At 51.2% G+C, this 19165-nt stretch overlaps 4 protein-coding genes across 4 annotated transcripts; 2 read left to right on the top strand and 2 right to left on the bottom strand.

Annotated features, from left to right (window-relative positions):
* Nucleotides 1-1862: 1862 nt before the first annotated feature.
* EsH8_VIII_000301 (uncharacterized protein) lies at nt 1863-6654 on the top strand (the record flags this gene model as incomplete). The annotated part of the gene is made up of 3 exons (XM_083269343.1): nt 1863-2275; nt 2336-2995; nt 4572-6654. 3 exons carry the CDS (start codon nt 1863-1865, stop codon nt 6652-6654), a joined length of 3156 nt encoding a protein of 1051 aa, XP_083129111.1.
* Nucleotides 6655-11075: 4421 nt separating this feature from the next.
* Nucleotides 11076-13395, top strand: EsH8_VIII_000300 (uncharacterized protein; the record flags this gene model as incomplete). Its single annotated transcript, XM_083269342.1, has 2 exons — nt 11076-11376; nt 11429-13395. The coding sequence occupies 2 exons, from the start codon at nt 11076-11078 to the stop codon at nt 13393-13395; spliced, it is 2268 nt and encodes a 755-aa protein (XP_083129110.1).
* Nucleotides 13396-14339: 944 nt separating this feature from the next.
* Nucleotides 14340-14765, bottom strand: EsH8_VIII_000299 (uncharacterized protein; the record flags this gene model as incomplete). The annotated part of the gene is made up of 1 exon (XM_083269341.1): nt 14340-14765. The coding sequence occupies one exon, from the start codon at nt 14763-14765 to the stop codon at nt 14340-14342; it is 426 nt and encodes a 141-aa protein (XP_083129109.1).
* A 2295-nt stretch (nt 14766-17060) lies between these two features.
* Nucleotides 17061-18168, bottom strand: EsH8_VIII_000298 (GFA family protein; the record flags this gene model as incomplete). Its single annotated transcript, XM_083269340.1, has 4 exons — nt 17061-17375; nt 17441-17624; nt 17688-17866; nt 17941-18168. 4 exons carry the CDS (start codon nt 18166-18168, stop codon nt 17061-17063), a joined length of 906 nt encoding a protein of 301 aa, XP_083129108.1.
* Between the last annotated feature and the right edge of the window lie 997 nt (nt 18169-19165).

Genomic DNA, 19165 nt, shown 5'->3' with positions numbered 1-19165 from the left:
TGACGACTCGCAGCACTTGGCACCGATGGGATGGACATGCATAGGTAGTTTAGTCTCTGAGAGGTGAGAAGGATCTCCAGGGCCCGACGGGAGCTGCAAATGGACTGCATCGTCAAGACAACGTTGACGAACGAGACCAGAACAGGAGAAGGGCATGTTCCAAGACTGACGATGACGCGGTGTGAAGACTGAAAAAACAACACCAGCAGGGACAGCTCGCCTGGGCATTGGGGCGGTGCCAGGCCTGCCATCCAATCTCGACTCATCCTTTTGCGCATGGTTAGTGCGTCGCCAAGACAAATACGAAGGACACGGCGGGAATGCGCCCAGGGTTGCCGTCTAGGCTGACATCTATTGAATTTTGGCGAGCCTGGGCGTGCCGTATTTGTGAGATCATCCGCCAGACACTCGGGCCAGGGGTCTCGGGGCTCAGTCAGCCCACACAGGGGAAACACGCCATGCTCTTGTCGCGAGGTTAAAGTGATTCAAGTGGCACGGCACATTGCTGAGAACAGTGCCGCCAGCTTGAATGAGGTCGACATTAACTATCAGACGGCGTTGGAAGGCCAGCCACATAGATTCTGAAGGGCCACGGGGCCACAGCTCGCTTCCCCTCCCAACTGCGGGGATCATGGATCGATGAGATCGGTCTGCGAATCCGAGCCACAGCCCCATCTCCGAGCTCTTGGTTAGGTTTAGCGCTAGTTCCCCTTGCTCGAATAAAGGGCAATGAAGCTGACACCTTGACAGCAGAGAGAGAGACATACTGATACAGTAGCTTCGGTTTCCCATTCTTTGGACGTCAACATGGAAATGTTATCTTCTTGGCGCTCATTAAAGAGCATTACTCGCGATGAGCAACATTTCAACGACGCGCACAAAATATGTGCGACTGTTTTCGGTGAAATCTAGCTGTTATCCAATGGTAAGAAATGCTGTTGGAGGGGCCTCATCGCGAAACCTTTGCCACACTAGTTTTACACACCCGTACCATAGGTGGTACGTAGAGTCGACCAGGCGATCCTTGCGATTTATGGCTGCCGCTCGAATTTTGGCCGAAAGGTTGTATTGTTGTCATTTGTGTTGTTTGGTTTCCTGGACGCTGTTTGAATCGCCGCGCCACTACGCTGCACAATGTCTCAAGCATTCCGGATCACATGCAATCGGCGGGGAACCACGGATTGCAATTTCAAAGACTGGCCTTGGGACCAAATTTCTGATTGCCCCCTGAACTGTCACTTGGGATTTTGTATCAACCCTACCGCAATCCGTATCGAATTCTACTCACCCTTTTCGTGTCACTCGCAAACCGTCGCAAAAATGACGCCGTTAATTGCGGGGTAGCGATGAGCGCCAACATCTTGCGATTCAAGTCCGTTGCGGGGCTTGATCCGATGGTTATCCCAGCGTCCTCAAGGCCGATCCAGCTGATTCACAGCCCACTCTGCTTTCATTCCCATATGGAATCACTTAGGATAGTGAGGTCAAGATTTGCATCTTTTCTGTTGCGGCCTATGTGTGTCTTCAGATTGGCACTTCACATTGCCTGCAGTGGCGTAGATGTTGAGAGGCGGAGATGGTTCACCCTCGTACAACTGTTGGAGGCTTGCATGAAGTTGCCAATGCGAATACAGGGCTACTGCCTACGCAGAGAATCTTAACGGATCTGAGCTGAGCTGTGTCCATGCATGTGTGATGCAGCTGGCGGTGACAACCTCGGCTCCGTAGCTTCATGTTTCGAAAACGCGACTACCGCAACGTGCACGGCCCGCTGAAGCTGAGGTCGGGCAATTTGAGAAAACAAAACCGATGCCATACCCAGAATATTGCTCTCGAGCTTCTCATCTTTTCGATCTATCAACATGGATCCAGTCACGATCGTCACAGCAGCGGCATCTCTGGCAGGTGCCGTTCTCAAAGCCTCGTTCAAGGTCATAGAGACGATCGATGCCTACGATGATGCGCCGCAGAATGTTTCCGACGTTGCGGAAGAAATCCACGCGGTCCAGATAGCGCTTCGTCAAGTCGAGAGCGTTGTCCTCCAAGACCCCGAGGTCATTGACCGGCTGGGCCTGGAGGATGTATTCGCTATGGCGGTTAACGGGTGCCATGCGACACTCTTGTCCATCAGTAAACAATACGAAGAGCTGTTCCTCCGCAGTGATTGGAAGACCAAGTTGAGAGTTTTGTGGAAGGACGGCGAAATGACGCGGCTCCTTGGCCGATTAGATCGGAAGAAGGCGACATTAGCACTCCTCACGCAAACGCTAAACCTGTGAGTTTGACTTCAAGGAATTCGGGGCTTCAAAATCGAAGAGTTACTGACATGATTCAGACGATCGACACAAGACATCAAACAGCTACTGACTCAAAACCAGTCGACATTGATTGCCGCGAAGCAGGACATCGGGGAGTCTACAACATCCTATCCTGGACTTCAAACTACGAGCCCCGACTGCTTGAATGGAGACAGCTTCCTCAAAGTGCCTATCAATAGGGACTCGGTACTGAGCATCACTGAATTCGACTTTGACTACGATTTGATCAATACAAAGACATACCGACGTGCACTGGCGAGGTACGCAGGTGCCAGCAAGACAGAGAATCCATTCAGTGATTCGGACGGCGAAGATACCCCTGCTTCTTTGGAGGCGGTATCGGAAGAGGGCACCGAAGATGCTGAGGATCTTATCGAGCTGCCATCAGAGAATACGAAGTTTCATACATCGTTAAGCCGAGCAACCACGCTCCGGCCCGACTTGGAGGATGCCAGCCTTGACTTTCCGCCAGCTACACCGCCTAAGGATCAAGTGAATAAACTGCATCTCGCCCCAGTTGGCAGTCTGAAGGTTGAAGAGTCTGAGCTTAAGCCTGCTTCAGGAGTCGCGGAGGTCATTGAATTACTGAAGGCGAAAAAGCGCCCTGGACTTTCTGCTCGGAAGAAGCTGGACAAGCGTCTGCCAAGAAATATTACGCCCGAGGTGGCAGCCGAGAAGTTTCAACGGAGAAGAAGACATGGGAAGACTTCCCCGTTAGATCCATTGGGATCCAGTTCCCCATCGAAAATACTGGCGACGTCACCAAACCAGCTAGACGGTACCAATAGCCTTCTACCTTCACCCATGGGCGATTTGATGGATGTGACCGACACAACTGAGAAGTCGAGGAGCCGGCGCAAGGGCGGACATCACCATGCCCACAGAAAACGACTTGGACGAGGAGGATCTCATGGAGTCAATCTGGATGGATCAAGCACGACTTCAGGCTCCGTGGAATCAGTCGGGGATGCGTTGGGACTGCTAAGCCTTCAAGGGCCAGTGTCCCTCGGCAGGGAAAGGGGAAGACGAAGGCAAGCAGCATGAATAACGTGTGATTCCACGTTGAATGGGAAGACGCAAGAAAATCATAGCACAGGACTGTGGTAGAAGAAACGATTGTGGAAGAAAGATGGGGGCCCGCTCCTAGGACAACATGCCAGGCCATCTTTTGAATTCCGTATTTAGGTAACATCCCTATATGCAGTTATTTTAAACTCCTGTGTTATGTATTACAGATGCATCAGAAGTATAATATGAGGAGTATAATATTCACTGTGAAGAGTAAATTAAGATGTATGTAGTTGAAAAGTACTATGAGACGATACATCCATAAGTATCGATTTAGGAGGCTTTCAACAGCTTCCGTTCGCCAATGATTTATTTCCAAGTTTAGCCTCTTTGATCAACTTGAATATTTCTTCACATGTGGCATATAGTGAGATGTAGAGCTAAAACCCAGTGCCAAACAGAGTTTCCATGATGTATTATTGGTTTTCCAAGACACCAGCAGCTCTGGAGGTCGAGGCATGATATCGCATCTAGAATTAACAATACAAGGTCTTTGCGAATAGATGGCCGCACGCGCCATCGGATGTGTTTTTATAAGTTAATCAATACTGGAAATTCATCAAAATGCCAATCCCTTCAAGCTAACGCTGAGTCTCGCTTGGGCGTATGAGGATTGTGACAAAGGTTGATGAATCTTGAACTGATATTTCTCCCCACTGAGTAAATTCCCGCCAGCATCTGATGTTTTCTGGGTCAAGTGAAGCAGTCAACCGTATATTCGTATTCAGATGAGCTTTATTCGTAGAATGGGATTTACTCGTCTAGAAAGGTAGGATGTTTCCACCACCCTCTCCTGTCCCGCTGCGACGACCAGGCTGACGGGCATCTTTGGGCATTAAATAAGCAGGCAACGTAATGGATCCTAACAAGGGTCTTTACTGGTTCGAGCCACTGGGGTTACTATAGGTAGCCCGCACAGCATACGGTGTCAGCCTTTTCTCCCCTTCGCACCAGAAAGCTATCACAGCATGATCGCCAGTCAGTTCCCCAAAATTCAGAGAACAAAATCCCGCAAAGCCTATTTCTCATGGATCGGCATTTCTTCCGAACAAGACAGCTGCAACCGGAGCTCAAAGCCGGCCGTCGTAGACAATGCAGGTCCCAGTCCCCCCGTCGATTTAGGCATCGGCCAACGACATCCACGGCGCACAATTACGAGCCTCTGAAAACACCGCGGTCGATCAGACTTGTTGAGATAGTCAGGTACAGCAAAGATTGCCTCGAGATATTCGCTAGGCTACGCGATATCAGTCTCGACGACACCAATGCCGCGGAGGGCAAATTCGCCGCCCTTTCGTACACATGGGGCCCGCCAGTCTTTTCGACGGAGAAATGGGGTCCCTATAGCGTTGAGCCTGTGTCCACCTTTGCTAAAGCCAAACTCATCGTGATACGTGACGGAGGCTACCAATGCATGGTCAGCGACGACAACGTCCTTGGTGACTGCAGTTTCGTCGAGGGATCCCATATTTCCGAGTTCGATCTGACCGAGAACCTCTCTGATTTTCTTGTTAGCCTGATCCGCCGCTCAGAACATTGCAACGAAATGATCCCTCCTATTTGGATCGATGCTATTTGCATAGACCAAACGAACCCCAAGGAGAAGGCCGTTCAGATACCGCTAATGGGGGAGATTTACTCGCGTTCTTCAGCAGTCTATATATGGTTGGGAAAGCATGATGACGACCTTAAGCGGCTGTTGTGGCTCTACGAGGAGCTGATGCCGGCACTACAGCAGCGTCAAAAGGATCTTTCGTCATACCCAGCGTTTTTTGACTGGCTCCGATCGTACGGCCCAAGTGACGACAGCATTCTGCAAGAACTCGACATCAAGTTAAAGAATGGCTCATGGGCTGATCATTGGATCACCTACTTGATGTTCTATGCAACGAGAAGTTGGTTCTTTAGAGCTTGGACGCTACAGGAGGCCATAGTCGCGAGCAATCCCGTATTCGTTGTCGGGATGGACTTCCACACATTGAAATGGGCCGCTGCATGGGACCTTCGACGCGTCGTCGAGGCCTGGGGAAACCGTCTCTCGGAACTCACCATGTACAACCAGAAGCTAGACAAGGAGTTGCAAGGCATACGCCTTATTCGTGGCTGGACCGAGCTGTTTCCGCTGCGACACACATACTTCACCTGCCTGCGGGACAGCGAGCGCAAAGAGTGGGCTCAGACATGGACGATCCTGTTGTTCATTGCCCGGTCAAAGGACTGCACCGTAACGCAGGACAGGGTGTACTCAACCTTCGGCATGGCAAAAATGATCTGTCCGTCTGACTTGCGCGACTTCCCAGACGTCGACTTTTCTCGCACTCCTGCAGAGGTTTTTGCCGGTGTTGCTCGTTTCCTGCTATGCAACAAGGGCGGCTTGAGTCTTCTTTCGTTGGTCGAGGACAATATGTTCAAGACAACTCCAGGATTGCCCTCTTGGACCCCCGACTTCTCGATAAAGGGAGACCAGGGCCACCTGTTGTCGTCTGTACCCAGGTTTAGAGCGTCCAAGCACATGCCCGCACAGCCTCTGCCTCGATGTGACGGCAACACCATTGTATTCAGAGGCAAGAGAGTTGGTAAAATTGTGTTCGTTCCTCCCAATGACGGGAAGTTCACTCCCTTTTCTCTCCAGGTGGCTCTCGTCATTCCTCATCTACCAGAAAAGTACCCTGCCGCAGCCGAGAGTGGTGCTGAGGCACTTTGGCGCACTCTTATATTCGACTTCACATCTGTCCCCTTCCCCACAGGCGAGGGAGCAGACCCGAGGCTTGGACAAGGGTTCAAGCAGTGGCTTACGGTGGACTTGACAGTTCGTCTCAACGGCGTTAACCATGGCTTGGACGCGAAAGAAAGCAAAATGTTTGGATCTATTCTCTCCTCAGACCATCAAAAAGCGCACAACGACCTCATTCCGTCTTTGGACGAGATTCACCACATGGTACACGTCATGATGAGCCAACAGCAACAAGGGGGAAACTTGCTGCGATTTCAAGGGGAACTCGGGAGAAGCTACTACACCATGATGACCCCAATAATAACCAATCGAAGACTCTTCGTCACCGATGAAGGTCTGGTAGGCCTGGGGAAGCTTTCATGTCGCGAAGGCGATGAGGTCTGGATAGTTGCTGGCGGCACGACCCCCTATGTCATGAGGCGGAGCGAAGCTGATGACACGTACACTTTGGTCGGAGACGCTTATGTGCACGGGGTAATGGACGGAGAATGGTCTTCCCACGAACAAGATGAAGTGGAATTGCGTGTCATTTGAGGATGACAGCATAGAGAGACATTTAAGCTCCTTTTTCATTTGCTACATCGTGGCCGTCGAATTGGTTAAAGCTTTCAAAAGAGACTGTTGTACCTTGCTATCGCATCATCTTTTCTCGTTACCATTGATCTCCCAAAACACCTTGGGTTAGATTCGAGAGTAGAGGCATTAAATAAGATGGGCACGGGCGCCTCGATGCATTGGGACTCATTTACAACTGTAGGGCAGTCTCAATACAGCCGCAGTGGACTGACTTCTGGTCGTGAGCCTTCGAATTTTGTAGATAGACAGACCTTCCTTGAAATAGTAGAGAAAAATTGGCGGTAGCCCAGGAGCAACGTCGTGCCTATAGTGGTGCATGGTCTCCCGAGTTCCCGGAGAATAGTCACCTTGAGACCGAGGTGAAGTTGGGGGCCATATCAGTTAGATAGAGCAACCGACCGACAAACGGGCACTAGCGGGCTAGAGAAAGTCAATGACAACCGAGATCCGACAGCGACGACCAAAAAAGCTCTCCCAAACGGGGCACGTGAAGGCGCGTAGGAGGCAGGCGCTTCTTAAATAAGTCTTGGCGCGCTGCAAAGATCCCCAGGCCGATTCAAAGGTCCCAGTAGTAATGAAGGAGGGCGTAAGGCGGCCTTGGTCCGGGGTCAGAGGTAACGAATACCACGCTACGGTAGCGTCCAAAGGGACCACGCGAAGCCGCATTGGGTATCAATGTCCGGGGCTGGAACAGGCGCTTGTCGGCCATTTGGCCGTTGCGGGCCGAATGTCTGTCAGAACCTAAGATACGGGAGGCCAATCCGTACGTGTTGCATCGTGGTCATATGAACCGAGAGTATTGCGAGGGGCGCTGCGGTGCGAGAAGTCCGACCCGCCAGCTCAGAACGCGCATGAACCATCACTCGCGCGAGTCGATTCAACGGGCTCTAGCACCGCAAGGTAGGTCGGGTCGTCTCAAAGCGAGCTAGGCTGGAAGAGGCTCGCCCCTTTGTCATGTCAGACGGTCATTTCGTGTGTAAAAAAAACACCAGGTCGTGTTTGGCAGCTTCTTGTTTGGTAATGGTTGAGAAACAGAAGTCCTTGGATGTCGCGCCCGGCGGACTTGGCTTTCGAGACGGGTTGTGTCGATGTGTCAAGGGCGCGCCGCGCGACGATTGACATTTGGTGGATGCAATCATCGGCAGTGCGATCCTGGATCTGGGGGGGACTTGGGGCCGAGGGAGTCAAGCTTTTGCGACAGCTCTTGGGCCCGTCTTGGAAGCATCATCCAGAAAGATGTGCCTGGCTTGGCCATTGTCTTGGTACTCTGGGGATTGAGATGCCTCTAGGTCTTTCCAGCGTGTCGGTACAAACCCCAAGGGAGCTTGGCTCCTCGAGGGCCCTGGAGATGAGCGGCGGGCGGCGGGCGGCGGAATCCTGCAGCTGCTTGTGGCTGCCTATTAGCGGCTGGCTGATTACTACCCGTTGCGACGTGCCAGGACCACCCCGGACGCCGCATGGATAACATTGGCGGGCAGATCGAGGGTGAGTGGGCATAGGCGGCGGGCCATTTCCAGATGCAGACACTACTGGAGGGTCAGGAATGCAAAAGTGCCGACTGTGCTCCTGAGGGAGTCGGGGGCGTTGATTGGCTTCAGGATATGACTTGAGAGGGGCATTGATCGCTGTCCGCGGGAGTTATTGGATAGGCAGTCAGAATGAAGGCTGTTTTGAGAGAGGAACGCAGTTAGCTCTCAGTTCATGGTCCCTTTGCCTCGCTTCCTTCGTACTTTGTCGGGATTCCGGTCGCCTGAAACAGCTATTCCCAGTTTGAGTTATAGAAGTCCGCAGAGGCGATTGAAGCTAGCTGGAGCTCTCAGGCTTATCTTGACTCCATTTGTCAGGAAGATGAGCGGCGGTCAATGATTTGTTGGCTAGTTTCGTGAGCAATGAAAATGACAGACATGATCCATTTGACGGCTCCGGACGATCTTCTGTAGTTCCAGACGCCTTGACCAGGAACAGTTAACAAGTCAGGGAAAACTAAACACAAAGAATTTTCACGTCAACTCGGTGATAGTAGCCTTGGCGGCTCCGCACCAAAGACGGAGACATTATCCAAGAAGTGATGGACTCCCCAGCGCGGTGGCCAGGCCTACTCAGTGGTGACACCACCCGAGGCAGGGTCCAGCGAAAAGGCTTTCCTGTGGGGGGGCTAGATGAGGGTGCTATGTGCACTAGGCTAACCGAGTAGTATCCGCTCCAGTTGACACACATACTCTACACACAAAAATGCTGGGATGTCCTCGTCTGCGGCCCAGTGCAACATAGAGCCCTGATGGGAAAGACATTTGTAGCAGTTTGGCAGACCGTTACAGCCAGTCGGCTCAGATACTGATGAGCAGGACGGCTCAGCGGCTTCAGGCGGCTTTCTGCGCCACATGCCGCCCATCAGTAACATAAGGAAGATGATTGGGTTGAGGGCGAGTTCTGAGTTTAAAAAAAAGGTTAGGTGAGGCGCCCGCATTTACCCCAATCTCGCGCTCTCTCACCACACACTGCGTAAACGAGCGTCCGTGGCCCAAATACCTATCCCAGTGTTCCAATCAGGAACCCCTGCCGCCCAATATCGGGGGACCTTTTGTAGCGTGTCTCGTTTCCCGCGACGAATGACATGACAATCAGTACCATCTATCAGCCAGACTTACTCTGAGGCAAACTACTGAGCAATATGCGTCTGACCTTCATCTGAGTCAAAGAGTCCACGAGTTAAACTGCGAGCTCTTATCGCGACGCACTTTGGCAGTGCCCCGATAATGTAGGTTTGCTCTTTTGGGCATGGTCATGCCATTGAAAGGTGATGATTTCTATGTACATCTGCATGCTTATTGCTGCTATCATTATGTTGGCCTACAACAGGCGCATGCAGAGCGACAGAGCACTGAAAGCACAGCAAGGGCGCCTGGATCCTAGCTCAAAGACAACAGCAAGCAGGTCTTGATACCTAGATTGGCCACCCTAGTTCGGCCACCTGTCTCACCTCCTTGCTGAAGCAAACACGACATCGTCGGCATCTACCAGCTGGGTATCCAGGACATTCAGCTTCCTGTAAGCAAGACCTAACATTTGCCCGAGGTAGCTTAGTCTGGTTTGAGAAGACGTGCTTACCTCTCTGGCCTCGACGGCATTCTTCTGGTTACCTCCACAATGTGCCAACCGCGGTGAATATTGTCTGAACCGGGCGTGGTCCTTTTGATCATTGACGGCGCACTAGTGGCACTGTCCCGCCTCCTCCTGGCCTTTAGTCGCCGTTGGTGGCGTCCACTAAGTATCGTTGACGGTTGGCGTTCATCGCATTTGTCACATTTGGTCACACAAACTCCGATCCTTCGCCGACACTCTGGTGGCCTCGGGTGGCTTCCTTGTGGAAGAAGCTTAACTGTCCCGCCACCTGGCCTCCCTCCAACCTCGGCGATCGACCTGCTCTTCTGCCCAGTTGGAGTGCAGATGTGAACCGCAATCGTGATGGCATTTGGCTTCTAGAACGCTACTAGAAAGGGCCAAAGGCCTGTGAACCAACGGAACAGCAATCCCATGGTCAGCATGCAGCCCAGTCGTACAAGTTTCGTGTGACTTCGGGATGTCCTGGTACTGGGGAGCCCCTGGGAAATAAAGACCTTCCTATTGCAGCATCGATGAACTATTGCGGCCTAAACTTGAAGATGATATTCACTCGCGTGAGCTTCCAAGGGTGGCCAGGGGCAAGGGGGGGGACCAAGAGCTGAGGCGAGAATGTCCTACATCCTCAACATGATCGGCCACATGAGTATCATCCAACGATACACAAGCGGCTGTTTGTCCCCGTACCCACCTGCGTCAGCTTAGCAGCATGCGCCGCGGTCTTGCATCTCACTCGGGTTGTGCGCCCAGGTTGAGTGGGCTTTCGGCCTTTGGACCAGGCTGGCCGTGCCACCACCTCCACTTAACAAGCGTTCTGTTTTCTTATCTCCCCTGCACCCTGCAAGGCGCCCCGGAAGCCACACACCATTTGGAAGAGCAGGGGTAATCACACTAGACTATGCCTCGTCCAGGGGTGCTTTTGCTGGAAGCTTGTGCCATGCGGTGTTGAACTCAAAGATACCCTCCGCTTCTGTGGGTTGATCCTCCCATATCTCTGGATTTTCAGCGTGCTAGACAGGGGCTATTGCACATGCGTGGCGTTTAGAGCGAACGCGACTCTAAAATAAGGGGAGGCAGGCAGGCAGCCAGGAAGCCAATGTCGAGGATATATATATATGGTGTTGCTTCCCCTCCACTTCGCGTCCGCTGTCTGTGTTCCACACTCCCGAGTCCACGCAGATTCTTTCTCCAGCTCTATTCCCCCATAGAGCGAGGTATTCCAACACCAGAGGAGTACTACAGCCAACCCAACCGGCATCATGGCTGAAGAAAAGGTCACGTCGACGCCCGTCGCCCGGGTCGACAGCGCCGAGCCGCGCCCGTCCTACACCGGCAGCATCCCCGTCCATCCCGATGAGAAGGGCGCCATGGGAGGCGAATGGACCGAGCCCATCGTCGACACCAAGGTCCCCGAGACCGAGGAGCACAAGGAGGAGGACCTTTACCTCCCGCTGAAAATGGATCCTAGCATCCAGCCCGAAGAGAACATCTTGACCATCCGAGCCATTGTTGTCGGTTGCATTCTCGGTTCTCTTGTTAACGCTTCCAACTTGTACCTTGGTATGTGTCCATCCGACGACATCCCACTTGCGGCATGCTAACTGTTGTTTAGGTCTCAAGACTGGCTTCACTTTCATCGCCTCCATGTTCGGTGCCATCTTCGGTTATGGCCTGCTCAAGATGCTCTCCACGACGGGAGTTCCCATCATCGGCGGCAGCTTCGGTCCTCAAGAAAACAGTATTGTTCAGGCTGCTGCCACCGGTGCCGGAGGTATTGCCGGTATCTTCGTCGCTGGTATTCCTGCCATGTACCGCCTCGGCGTCATGGACAGCACTCCCTCTGGCGACATTGGCAAGATTTTCACCCTGACCATCTGCTGTTCCTTCTTCGGACTCTTTTTCGTCACCCCGCTTCGCAAGTTCTTCATCATCCGCACCTCCCGCGAGCTGAAGCTCATGTTCCCGACTTCCACTGCTACTGCCTTGACCATTCGATCAATGCACGCCGGTCTTGCCGGCGCTAGGGAGGCCGTCAGCAAGCTGAAGGCCCTGGGTTACGCCTTTGGTGCCTGCATTGTCCACCGTGTGGCTTCGTACTACGCCATCGGCATCCTCTATGACTGGCACATCATGACCTGGATTCACATCTGGAGCGGCCACACCTCGTGGGCCATGAACATTGAGAGCTGGGGTTGGTATTTCGAATGGACTACGGCCTTCATCGGTTCTGGCATGCTCATCGGTATGAATTCGGCGTGCAGTATGATGGCTGGAGCCGTCATCGCTTGGGGCCTGATCGGACCGGTCCTCGTTCACTATGGCGAGTGCATCGGCAAGGACGCATCCGACGGAGACCCTAACTGGGATGGCTACTACAGCTTCACATCGCTGAAAAATGTCGGCGTCGGCCCGCCGTCTCCTCGATACTGGCTCCTGTGGCCCGGTGTCATGGTCATGGTCTGCTCATCCATGGGCGAGCTCCTCGTGCACTGGAAGATTATTTACTTCGGATTCAAGGCCGGCTGGAAGTCGATTTGCTTGTCAATCCACGAGACCGCCCTGAAGCACAACAAGCGGATCGAGTTTTTCGCCAAGCGTGCCGAAGCCGAGGAGAAGTTTGACGAGGACGCCATCCAAGACCCTGCCACGCCCGACCAACAGGTCAAGACATGGATCTGGGTTGTCGGTCTGTTCGCTTCGGTTATCTTGGCCATTATTGTCATGGCCCTTCAGTGGCAAGTCAATGTTGGTGTCACAATCTTGGCCCTTATCCTCGCCTTCTTGTTCTCTTTTCTCGCTATTCAGATCGGAGCCGTTACCGATCAGACCCCTCTTACTGCCGCTGCAAAGGCGGCTCAGCTCGTTATCGGTGGTACTACTACCGGTGCTGGATACAGCATCCAGCATGCTCAGCGTATCAACCTTATCTCTGCCGGTCTGGCTGCCGGTGCTGCTGACGTCGCCACGGCTCTGACTTCCGACTTCCGCACTGGTTTCTTGCTCGGCACACCGCCCAACAAGCAGTTCATTGCCCAGGCCATCGGAACGTTTGTCAGTGTCTGGCTTGCACCCGGCCTGTTCGTCCTGTTTACAACTGCCTATCCTTGTATCATCGACGCAGATATCGAGCACTGCCCCTTCCTGGTTCCGTCCGTCAGCGCTTGGGCTGCGGTTGCCCAGGTTGTCACTTCACCCAATGTACCCATCCCGTTGTCCTCCGGTATCTTTTCCATTGTGCTTGGACTCGTCTCTATCCTCCAGGTTATCGTTCGCCACTACTACCTGGTCGGACCTCGCGAGAAGTACCAACAGTGGCTTCCCAACTGGGGTGCTATTGCTCTGTCCTTTGTCATTCCCGGACCCGTCTTCGTCAACGCTGCCTTCGTTGGTGCCATTATTGCCTTCATCTGGCGTCGGTACAAGCCTGCCAGCTTCGAGGTCTATGGCTATGCCATTGCCGCTGGTATGATTGCTGGTGAGGGTATGGGTGGTGTCATTGGCGCCGCGCTCCAGCTCGGCAACGTTTCGGGCGATAGATACGGGACCAAGGGCCTGGCTTGCCCCATGGACTCTTGCTAAGCGTGGAAGTTGTAATGAATGATGTTGATGGGAAGTCTGGGAAGATTAGTTTGCAAGATACCACTACAGTCACGTATTAATAATATTATATTGGTTCGATGCCATCGTTCTGTGCAAATTTTATTGTGTTCACGATCACAATCTCGTTGCCAGACCTCCGTGATTTCCAGCCTTTCCCATCTCTTCACTCCAATGCTAACTGGTAATTTATCAAGGAAACATCAAATTACTGTTACTCCGGAAGAGACACCCTCCAGTAGCCAAGTATATTATTTGTCACTTCAGTATAGTCTGACAAGTCCAGTTGATGGGAGTCAGTCACCCAGGCTTTGCTATCAGGACCATTCTGACTGTTAGACCATATCATCATGCCAGGCCATAACAATTTGCATTGAGAAAAACTTTAGTAACTGAGTATGAAAATTTTCTGGAGTTGTCCTCTCTTACCAGTACTAACGTGACAGCAGACCGACCCCAATGTTCTTCAGCATTGTAAAACAGCAATGGCTGTTTCAGTTAGGGCCTCTATTGGACACACCCGTGCCGATGCATTCACCAAAATGGTCCGATCAGACCCTATCGATCACCGTTCCGGCTAACATGCTACACGGAATCGATCCTGGTTAATCTTCCAGCCCGGTCCCCGCTTGCAGTCAATATCAGCCACCTGCGAAGTTCTATACCACCACGGAATTCAATAGCACTTGTTGTAGTAATTCACGGTTTGCAATCTACTTTTGGTCACTCCCTCAAGCGCGGACGCGATGCCAAAGGTTTCACCGAACAATGTTTTTCTAAAATTCCACCTATCGAACTCATGGGAGACGTTACATTGCCATATTGGACATCCGTGTAGCTGGTAAATGGTATATGAACGGTTCAAACTTCATTCCCGCCGAGCGGTATCCAAATTTGGTGGTCAAGATCTTGGCGAGGTTGGTGGTTCAACGCTTCTCGACTTCACCGTCAGTCTTGGCCCAGGTTACGTATTTGAACGGCTCGGTGCTGCTCTGGCGCTTCTCAGCTTCGCCATCCGTCTTGGCCCAGGTAACATATTTGAACGGCTCGGTGCTGCTCTGGCGATTCTCAGCTTCACCATCCGTCTTGGCCCAGGTTACGTATCTGAAAGGCTCGGTGGGGCTTTGGCGCTTCTCGACTTCACCATCAGCCTTGGCCCAGGTGACATATTTGAAAGGTTCGGTGGTGCTCTGGCGCTTCTCGACTTCGCCATCAGCCTTGGCCCAGGTTACATATTTGAACGGCTCGGTGGTGCTCTGACGCTTCTCCTCAACCGAGGTCGGGTTGATGGGAGCGCCAGCAACAAGCTGTGCTAAAGGGCTGACCGTAGCCAACAGGAGGGAGACTTTCATTGTTATCTTCGGGAGTGGTTTTTTTTTTTTTGGAAAAGAGAAGAATTCTGGATGAAATTGGCGTTTGATTCTCAAGATTAAACAAGGATGGGCAAATTTCTTGTTACAACGTTTCAGCTTGAGCAAGGAGAAGTGGTAAAATGCAGCTTTTATAGACATCCAGCCATGACGGCAGACACTGGGCTTCCTTGACTGACGCAATCCACTTCTCCCTCGGCCAAGAATTGATATATCACGCCAAGGACCGATAACCTTGCTGCTCTTCTCAGACTGGACAACATTTCTAGCGTTGGATAGGCTAATGTCATGGATTTCAGACATATCGCCGATTTCATCACAAACAAATCCTTCAGTACTGTGGCACCTTCCATTTTCTCCTGCAGTGGCCAGTATATACATGTGGCCCTAAGGCTAGCGGGTACAATATCACATCTTTCTCATCATATCATTATCCAACAGAATGGTGAATGTATGGTGAGTCGTGACACGATTCGGCAAATAGTGTTTCATACAGAATATTGGTGATGGGAACTCCGGCATTAGCGTGAGCCACTGAATTCCGAGCTGCTTATATTGGTTAGGGAGAATTCTAATCGCGCGTGATGAGGCATCAATATGGGGATGGACGCATAAGCTTCCCCGCTACCGGGTATCTTCATCGTTAGCACCCCTGATGCCTTTTGCTTACCCAACCTTCAGAACTAGACTCGATATTGCCCACAACTGGTTGGAATGACGAAATGCGGACTCTTACGTCGTCCATGCCAAGCGCAAGGAATACCAAAGTCCCCTTGGCACGCAGACCCTGGCGGCATTTCAACAAACAAGAGATCGAATGGTTGCGGAACGGATTGGGAAGGAGATATAAAAAAGTTTATTTTGAGGCAGAAATCAACTTTCTCATTGGCTTTAGCGGATATCGTGACGATATCGAAGGATTCATGAGGGCTGCAAGAGCATATTGGAGCGTTGGGTCTTATCGGAGGTGAGTCAAGGAGACTGCTGCCTCCCCCCATACTAACCAAGTGACACAGCAATTCTCAATCCCCAACACTCATGAATCTTTTCTCTTTCTTTGCCCTTCTTTAAGCAAATTGACCGCTTTGTCTCTTCTGGACCATGGCTTCCAGCGGCTATCAGCGCCTGCCAGTTACGTCGAACGGGTCGGCATCAGTAACTCATCCACAAAAAAGATGCACCAACATCTCATCATCATACAAAACAGCCTTGGCGTTGACTTTTTCTATCATCCTCAATGCTACTCTTCTGGTGGAATATGTATTGAATTTCAATCGGCAATGTGAAAACGTATTTCGGGACCCATCGCGGGTTGTATATAGTCAGATCCCAACACTGAAAACTCCACCTGCATCTCGCTTGGTTAACACAAGATCCCAGGTCCTGCACAGGAGGCAATAGAATACATACCTCAAAAGTTCAAACGCGGCTTCGGCACTTTGCAGCGACATCTCACTCCCTATCAGGGTTGGCCCGACGATGAAAAAGACCGGCTATGGAAGGAGTTGTACGAGGACGTCCTCGTTGTTCATATCAACGCGTCTGATAATGAGCAATTGCCGGAAAAGACGGAGAAAATCCCTATCCCCGGTCGCGAGCATCAGTACATCGCTAGTATAGATGTATTCCATCAATTGCACTGTTTGGTGAGTAGTGTGATTGTTTCCCATCCACTTTCCAAGTGTTCCAAGTCACTGAACTATGTTCCAGGATGCAATTCGCAAGCAATTTTATCCGCGCCGGTACAACACCTCCATGGCAATGCCAGATGGAGTGACATTGGACTATGAGAAGTGGATGCATATGGGTATGTTCAAAACGAGTTTTACATTGCCACAAGGAATCCTTGTTTACACTTCCCTAGATCATTGTATCGAATCCATTCGTCAGTCTTTGACGTGCAATTCTGACGTCGCTGCCCTGTCTTGGGAGTGGTTACCGGTGAAGATGCTTCGTGTCAACCTTGAACCAGTTCATACTTGTCGCAACTTCACTAAGATTAAGGAGTGGGCTATGGAGAGAAGGATGGAGTTGACGAATGATCGTGCTCACGTCGAAAATGGGAAGATTGTGGACTACACCGAGATCGGTCCAGATCTAGATGCCCCGGAAAGTTTAGATTTGCCAAGAGTTTGGAAATATCGGTTGGATGAGATGTGAAATCTCGGTTGGGGCAATACTCACACCTAATTTTGCAAAGCAGCAACACAATTCAATTAATCTATGCAGGGCAATTACGTTGTGTTCATTAGGAGTCTAGCATAGACGTGAAAAGCCTTATTCTCCCAACTTGTATCCCTCGGTGCCTTCATTGCTCCATTTAATGTCAATCCTATCCCAATCCACGCCGTCAAGCACACGAATGTTAAGGGGTTGAATCTCTAACTGTTTACGCACAAAATCCTGCTTCGCCTCGGGAAGTCTAGCGATTATCTCTTTTGGCGGGCCATACAGATTGCCAAAGCAGTGTACACCACAAGTCCGGCAAAATGGTGAGCCATTAAACTTTCGGCCAAACTGATAATCATGGGTATGATCCTTGCCGACGAGAATGACCTGTGACTGGTGAGGATAAACTCCAATGCTACCGTTCTGTTCCAAGTGTGAAGATTAGTATTGTTTATGCCGAAAGGCGCCAAAATATTTGGTGATCATACCCGGATGCAGATGCTGCAGTTATCTTCCTTTATCTCAACATCAGAGAGAGGTTGAGTCTGTAAAGCAATTTGAACTGCGCCACAGTCGCAGCCCCCGATATATAACTTGTCATTGTCCTTGGTCTTCTCTGGTGGTGTGCCGCGAAACTTGGCAGGCTTAGTTGAAGCCGACTTTTCGATGAAACTACACATGATGAATGACCTGTTAGATGACTCAGTACAATCGAACGGGGCCATTCCACCTCACCTCAAGGATCCTGGATAAGTCTCAGGTTGCCCCGAAGGATTCAGTGTAATGACATCCTTCCCCTTAATAAAGATTCCATTCATCTCAGAGACAAGTGCGCGAAGGCTAATGCCTCTCTTCCCAGCTTGGGCGCCATATTTGTGCGTTCCAAACAGTCCAGTACCGCAATTGGAACAAAACTGGCAATGTTACTGTATTAGCAACCGCAACCAGGAGATTTCAATGCTCGGAATGCCGCTGTTGCCAAACTTACTTCATGCAACAAGGCCTCCGTATCGGAACCTACGTAAGTGGTGAGTGTCTCGGCGGTGCACCCTTTCGTGATCTTCAGGCTGTCTTCGGCATCATAGATCCAGACGTATCCTTTCTTCGTGCAAAGCATGCAGTCGCAGATCACAAGTGCGGGCAGATCGGACAACTGCACCTCGTAACGATTGGCACCACAGTGGCAATTGCCTTGGTGTGTGAGTAATTTCGACATTTCTAGGGGATTGTGGTGATGAGCGGTAGCTAGGTTCTAGGTAGCAATTTGCGAAGCAAAGTCTGTGATGATTGCGAAGATGAGAGAGTAAAGGACCGAAAATATTCCTGGCTAGGCTGCAATAACAAAAGTCCCATTCTTACCAGCATGCGGATCTCGGCACCACCTACATGGAAGTCAGCATCCCAATCTATCGCTTGCTCCGCAGGACGATATGCATGAAAGTGGCGCATGGGCCTTTGCTGATAAGCCACTGGGTACAGTAACAGTAGATGTGCTATTTCAAGAGGATTTCGAGTAGCCATAAGAAATGATTTTTGGGGTTCTTCTCAACCATAGATATTATCCATTCTATTGCAGCTAAGTCAGTGTGCTATTTGCGGTTACGCGGGTAAGCAGCGATAGAATGCTCTGGAGCGAAGGGGTAGCAAAAGCACCTCGGACCAAGCAAGGCCTAGACCCCCATGGATTGAAGGTCCCCCCTCTGTAAACCCCGCAGCATCCGTTCATTATTTTGCACTGTGGCGGCGATTTAGTATTCTCTACGTCGAGTCGTCAACAAGCATGGATCCAAATCTGTAGCGCATTGATCTAGCAAATCATCTCGGATATAGCGGTTGACGAAAACATGGTGTTGACGTTGTGGTAACAGAACTCTGGAGCAATGCCGGCTTCATCATCGCCGGCTCCGGCATCCGACGGATTGACCGGAGAGGTGGGCCTTCCCCTACCGGGCACTCAGCATCCAGGTCCAAACTCTAAGGAAAGTGAGGCAAGTTCAAGCAATGAGTCCAATCAAATGGTATAGAGTGTAGGTTTCAGGCTACGAAAACAAGCAAGATTTAATGTGCACGTGGCTGAATACCCCTCTTGTGTTACTCATCACCACCAACAAATATGGGGGAAGTGCTCAGTGGGCTGACGGGATTTGGAAGGCGACGGGATCTGATGAATCGATGACGTAGGCATTCACCGGTAATTGTAACATCACTCAGGG

This window comes from Colletotrichum jinshuiense, chromosome 8, assembly GCF_051148585.1.
Source record: "Colletotrichum jinshuiense chromosome 8, complete sequence".
NCBI lineage: Eukaryota > Fungi > Ascomycota > Sordariomycetes > Glomerellales > Glomerellaceae > Colletotrichum > Colletotrichum jinshuiense.
This window is presented reverse-complemented; position numbering and strand designations above follow the sequence as displayed.